This window comes from Hippocampus guttulatus, chromosome 2 (assembly GCF_054856545.1).
Source record: "Hippocampus guttulatus isolate MCC_2025c chromosome 2, RoL_Hgut_1.0, whole genome shotgun sequence".
NCBI classification, from domain to species: domain Eukaryota; kingdom Metazoa; phylum Chordata; class Actinopteri; order Syngnathiformes; family Syngnathidae; genus Hippocampus; species Hippocampus guttulatus.
Window position 1 is genome coordinate 29,801,160 of NC_141262.1, and position 6,341 is coordinate 29,807,500.

The window sequence follows — 6,341 nt, forward strand, 5'->3', positions numbered from 1 at the left end:
GGCCTGAAAAATTCAAGGCAACGCAACATTTGAAGGAAAAGTTTGACGATCGTCTTTTGTGCGTTTCCCAAGAAGGAAACCCCAGCGAAAGGCTCGGCCGTCCAATTGAGGACGCGAGCGGTCGCCGTTGGCGCCCCGGTCTTTCCCCATTCGGGCCCGGAATGCAAATTGCGTTTGCCAGAGCGGCATTGCGAGGCTTCGCCGGGACACGAAAGCGGCCTCGAAAGCGGGCGGATTGGCGGGTCGCGGGTTCCCGGAGGAGGAGGAGGGCGGGCCGAGGCCACTCGTCCACCCGTGGCCTCGCGCGGAAGGGCCAAAACGGCACGGCGCGCGCAATCCGAGCGCTCATCCGCCGCGCCGACAAATGGGAATAGGCGGCGGCCGTGGGTCAGGCTCCAATTTTCGCTCTCAATGCCCGTTTGCGTCGACAAACGAGATTCGTTGGCCCGAACATGGCCCCTTTTCAAACATTTTCATCAGCGAGGAAAATGCAAGGTTGCGGCGGCGGCGACGCGACGCCGCAAGCCCCGACAAAGGCCAACTCTTCAATGACATGATGAAAGCTGCATTCGTCAATATTTGAATGGAAACGCTTTTCTATTCAGCGAGCCTCCTTTCCGGAAGGGTCGCAGGAACGCGGGCGGGAGTTCCTTTTTTCTTTTTCTTCCATCCGAGTCTTGTGCGCGAATGCTGTCAAAACAAGCCGAAATCAGCGCGAGGGGGCGGGGCTGGCTGGAGGCCAATGCTGAGCTGGCCGCACCCACCGAGGTCACCTGGCAATTAACCTTTGGCCTGGCTGCTTGAAATCCCTTGCGAGTGGCTGCTCTGCGCTCGCCTGCCTGCTGCGCGCATACAGATATGGACATATGCAATATATCGAGACAACACACACACACACACGTGTATGTATACATACACAATCACGAGACGTATTGTGGATATAATTGTCTTTTGATCTCTCTAGATACGTGTGTGTGTGTGTGTGTGTGTGTGTGTGTTTTACAAGGCTTGTAAAAAGGTCTTCCTTTTTTTGTGGAGCCAATCCAACTCATCCCAACCCTTGACCTTTGCGCACCTCGACAAATGTCACATGACCAAGCAGGTGTGGAGAGGTCCCCGGCTCGGCCGACCCCCAATTAGCGACCCTAATTAGCGGAGGCCCTCGCCACCCACCCGCTGGGACCCTGAGCTGCTTTGGAGAAAGGGAGAGGACAGAGGGATGTCGGGGGTGGGGGATGGGGTGGGGGGGGGGGGTTTGGAATGCATTCCTGAAGGGTCGCCGGAATTGGGAGCCGACCTTAAGGTTCTGCTGAAAAGCGGGCCGCCGTGTAGGAGTTTGTGCGTTTTCGGCACCGTGTTAACCGGTCATCTCAGAGTTACCTCGAAAAGTGAAGTCATCGGTCGAGTCGCCGAGTTCAGGTAACCGCGGCAACCGGAACGGCCGAGGAAACGGCTCCGAACGCACGGCGGGGTCGCCGGCATCACGCCGAGGCCTTCTGAAAGCTGCCCCGGCCTGACTTTGCTCAGAAATTCGGGCCCGAGCGCCGGCCGGCGCGGGCGCCAACGCAAAGGCCGCGCCGAGCGCGCCGGCCGGCGGGTGCGAGCGCGGGAGCGTCCGAAGGAGAGCCGACGGGAGGCAAACAACATTGAGATATAATTCTGTCAATCAAAGCACATATACAAAATGTTCCAAGATCACAACCGGTGGGGAATGGAAAGCTCAAAATCCTCTTCAATAGTGCCAAAAGGTCAAGAGACAAACAACTGGAAAGCTTCATCTCAGAAGAGTTTGCTTTGTTTTCTTTTCTCCGTCAAGCGCACAGAAAGACCGACGACGACGATGACGACCACCACGCGCGCGGATGCATCTGGAGTTGTGTACGACGACGACGACGACGACAAAAACGAGAAAAGACGCGACGACGCCGCCGGGCGGGCGGAGGCGTCATCAAAGGCACGCAAACGAGTGCGGAGGAAATTCACGCGAGCGCAATGCTCTCGCTCGCGCCACCGAAAGCCTTCGGCGCCTCCGTCCCACCCAAATTTGCATGTCGCTCCTGCCGGCGAGCATCGGAGGGGTTTGGCAGAGCTGCCTTACGCCAGCCCAAGAAATTCGCTCGTATGCGGCGCAAGAGCAAAAAAACGACGGGCTGGGAGAGCAGTTCCAACGTGGGAGCGTTTTCGGGGCGTGCGGGAGAGCGGCTCACCGCTTTCAGCTTCGGGAGTGAAAATAACTGCGCTCTGTGCTCGCATTTCGGTCGTGCGCATGAGAAGCCTCAATTCAAGTGGGGGATTTGGGGGGGGGGGCATTTTAGTGGTGCGCCAGTGCGTCCAAATCAACGGCGCCGTGTAAGGGTTTCATTGGAATGTGTGGAGCAAAATATTTTCGGCAGTGCCTGCGAGAGAGAGCGTCGGCGTTTTCATGGGGAAAGTTTTTTGGGGGGGGGGGCAGAAAGCAAAGTAATCACCGTGACGTTTTTTTCTGGGTGACGAGAGAGGCAGAGGGAGGCCTGGAAACGCCATCCAGGAGGAGAGCCCGAGGCAACGGCGGCGGAGGAGGAGGTCCGAGGAAGCGCTCTACCCGGGAGTTTTGGCTTCCCACGTCTCTCCGACCAAACCGGCGAGCGCACCGACAAGAACCACAAACGGATTTTGGGCTTTTGTTCTGGCCATTCCCTCCTCACACTCGTCGGCAAAATGACAAATCCTTTTGAGCGCTGCGACGGCGTCAAGTCACTGCGACTGCAGGAAGTCCCTGTCACAAATATTGAACAAATGCGGTCCATTCAAAAGATGACACCGGGTCGTCGCTGGCGGATGCCCCGTTGCCTCCCCCCGCACATTTGCTCACCGCCACAAAAGGGCAAAGTCGCTCTCGGGAGAAGAGAGAGTCATTGCGAAAATCACCTGCCGCTGCTCCCGCTCTCAGACGCTCACCTCACACACACACACACACTGACACAGTGGAGAAAAGCGTCTCTGAGATGAGTCACGCGGGGTGGGCGGGGCACCTTCAAGAAAGGCTTTTCTTCCCGCCGAGATCGGCCCCTTTGCAGTCCGTCCTCATGTACGGCTCGAAGGCCGACGAGCCGCAGCCGTAGGCCGAGGTCAGCTCGTGATGAGCGCCGCCCAGCAGCGGCACGGAGAAGCAGAGGGCGTGCGGCGGAACGGCCGGCCGGGGGGAGGGCGGGGCGCCGACCGAGGCGTGCGGCCCAAAGGCCGCCCCGGCCAGGGAGCCGGGGGAGGCGGCGCCGACGCCGCCGATCCCCGGCGAGGCGGAGGACGAGGACGGGGAGCCGCCGAGCAGAGAACCGTTGGCCCGGTGCGGCGCGGCGGGCGGCGCGGGGCCCGACAGCAGGCGCCCCTGCTCCAGGAGACGCAGGATGTTGCAGGTGGCCAAAGACTCGGAGGACAACGACGACGATGACGTGCGCTTGTCCGAATCCTTGCTGGTGTCCTTCTTCTGTTTGGTGCGGCGATTCTGGAACCACACCTTCACCTGCAGCGGCCGGCGGACAAACAAACAGCGGCCTCTTTTTAAATCGCTCGTTTTCTTGCTCAACGCGCGGCGCTTTCCTATCTCGGGTACTCAAAGCGCTTTAGCCGCTGCAGCGGGAGCACCTGGGGGTCCGGGATCTTGCTAAAGGACACTTTGACACGCTCGCAAAGGCCAGGGATCCGACCGCCGACCTCTGGCTTGGGAAACGACCACCGTGACCCCCCCCCCCCCATCCCCGCCCCCATTTTATATTGAAGCAGATTTATTTATTTATTTTCCCACAGATCCAGATTCACACCGCATCCGGGCGGGCGCCCCGCTATGCAGTCAGCGATAAAGTGGCCGGCGCAGGTTTGGCAGCGCGCCGACTCGCGAGGCCGCGCGCATGCTGGCTGGTGTCGGCCTCCCAACTTCTCAGCCGCACAAAGCCGACGTCGACACGTTGAAAAGACTCCAGTCATCAGGATCAACACGTTTCCCGACCTTGCTTCTGTTTGTTGTTTTTTGAATCGACACCCAAAGAAAGCGCTTTGGCGAGCTTGCCGATAGCATTTGGCATCCGATGCTAGCATTGCTAGCAACTAAGTGGCCTTCTGTTTGGTGAAACCAAACGTTGGCTGTTGTCTTTCCAATGTTTCGTTCGCTTGGAGACGTGAGGACGGGCGCAAAGAAACGTAGAGCGCATCGCGAGCAAATATGTCGGACTGGCACCGATGGTGAAGAGCGAACGCTTCTCAAGCGTGACTTCCGCGCGAGTGAGCTCTGGCCGCTCACCACTAGAGGGCGCGGAGGCGTACAACATTTGGACACTGCGATGGCGAAACGCAACGGGCAAGGAAGGCTCCGCAAACGTTTCTCGGCCATGTTTAATTCAAGGGCAATGTGTGTGCGCGCGTGTGGCTCCCCCCCACACCCCCCAAGCGGCTCAAGCGCTTATGCGCGACGGTATCGGCGCGCAGTGAGGGCGGAGCGGTCGCCGGGCTCAGCCAAGCGAGCTCATGAGTCGGCCGGCGGCCACGACGCGTATCGTGAGAGAGCGGGGCGGGGCGGGGCAGGGCGGGGCCGACGCTACTATCCATGGCCGGGGATTTGATTGGAGGGAAACTGATGAGAGGAGAAGAAAGCAAAGCTGCCTTTACTACATCTACACTATTGCACGTAAATCCTTTTTAATGGGATGCAGGGGTCAGCGCTGGGGCACAGATTACCCGGGGGGGGCATCTAGATCTGGCCTGACCTGTATCATCCTCGCCCCAACGCGCTTGCGAATGGAAGTCAGCAATGCACACACACACACACACAAAAACCCCCCTCCCCGCTTACTTGTGTATAATACAGTCCCCCAATTGGACTGAATACAGATGGAAAACATGCCATCGACATGTCCAGGAAGTGCTCATCATTGCCAGCCTCGCTTGAATAAAGTGATTTCCTGGCACCGGTTTTCACAGGATTTTGTTGACACTGCGCGGGGATGCGGGGGGGGGGAGGCGGGGCAGACACATCATCGCCGTGTCCAAGTGCATAAGTCTAGCACGCGACAGTCCTTCCCACGTTCGGCAAAGAGCCGACGACTCGCCTTCGCGTGCTCGTCAGGGCCACGGCGCTCAATGCGTACGCGGCTAATAAACGCGCGCGACCAACTACGGGACACCAGCACCAAACATCTCCAAGCAAAGCAACAAGCCAACTTGGCTCCTTTTTTTGATAGCTGCTGTGCCACATCGACAAGGAATGACAACTTGGGGTATGATCGATACTTGTGACAACAGAGGGTGGTCCGCCGTTGTCGGGAGGGACAGTTTTTGATTTGAAGTGGTACTTTGTTGCTGCGTTGAAGATGTTTCAGAACACCGCCGTTGCTTGGTGGGGGAGGGGCGTCACTTAAGCGGCGAGGTTCATGCCGACGCCGTCCCAGGCCAGGCCTAAGCTGGCCATTTGCAGGCGCCAGACCAGTGGGATGAAATTCAACCGGGGCCGCGGATCAATTCATAGGCAGAAGTACGCAAGCGGGTCAGTCGGGCAGACGCCAAACGGGCGCTGCAAATAAGCAAAGCTACCCAAAAATCCAAAGCCAGATCAAGACAGGCGACTCCTCGCCGCGGTCGTGCCGTCGGTTGGGAAGCCCGAGTTCTCCCCCCCCCCCGCTGCGTCGCCACCAAGAGCTTGGCCACTTGCGCGGTTGCGTTTGCCGAAGCGTGAATTGGGCAGCTGTCTGAAACGGTCGTACGGAAAGTGAAAGCGCGTGGCCAGCGAAAACGGCTTCGGGCCCGCGCGCGCCTTCAGAAAGGGCCAAGCCAAGGCCCGGGGAAGCGGAGAATGTCCGCGAGAGGACGAGGCCGCCATCCGCTCGGATCGCTTTGCCGTCCCGCGGGCCCTTTGGGGGGTTGGGGGGGGGCGAAGCTCAAGTGGCGAAGTTGAGCTGGAAGGAGAGCCGCCAGGTCCCCCCCCTGGCGAGGCGGCACAAGAGCTCAGCAAATCAAAAAAGGGGGCCCGCGGTCAGAGCGGCGCCCTCTGGAGGGCTGGCGGGGAGCAGTCGCCTTGAGCGCAGCAGGGTTCAGCCGGCGGTTAACCCCGTCTTATCGGAGGCCCGATAGATGCGGCCGCCCTAATCCCTCCTGAGCGCCAAAGCGCTCGGGGCGGTGACCGGGGCCGCCGCCCTTCCGTCTGGCAGCGGCCCGGAGGGGGCGCCACGCAAACCGCTCGCGTTCAAGCGAGCCCCCCCTCCCCCATCCAAATGAACGAGATTCCGTGCGCCGCGCCCGTTTCTTGCACGCGGTCGCAGCTTTCGCGTCCGAACCGATTTTTTTCCCCCCTGCTAATTCGGCGCGGCTCTCGGAGA

The 6,341-nt window shown here is 59.7% G+C and overlaps 1 protein-coding gene across 1 annotated transcript in view; it reads right to left on the bottom strand.

The window, feature by feature from the left end:
• Nucleotides 1-1,635: 1,635 nt before the first annotated feature.
• Nucleotides 1,636-6,341, bottom strand: part of vax2 (ventral anterior homeobox 2) — a 10,340-nt gene continuing 5,634 nt past the window's right edge. The window contains exon 3 of the mRNA XM_086105491.1: nucleotides 1,636-3,499. Coding sequence (XP_085961617.1) covers nucleotides 3,014-3,499 — 486 coding nt within the window. The 3' untranslated portion in view covers nucleotides 1,636-3,013. The remainder of the gene's footprint in view (nucleotides 3,500-6,341) is intronic.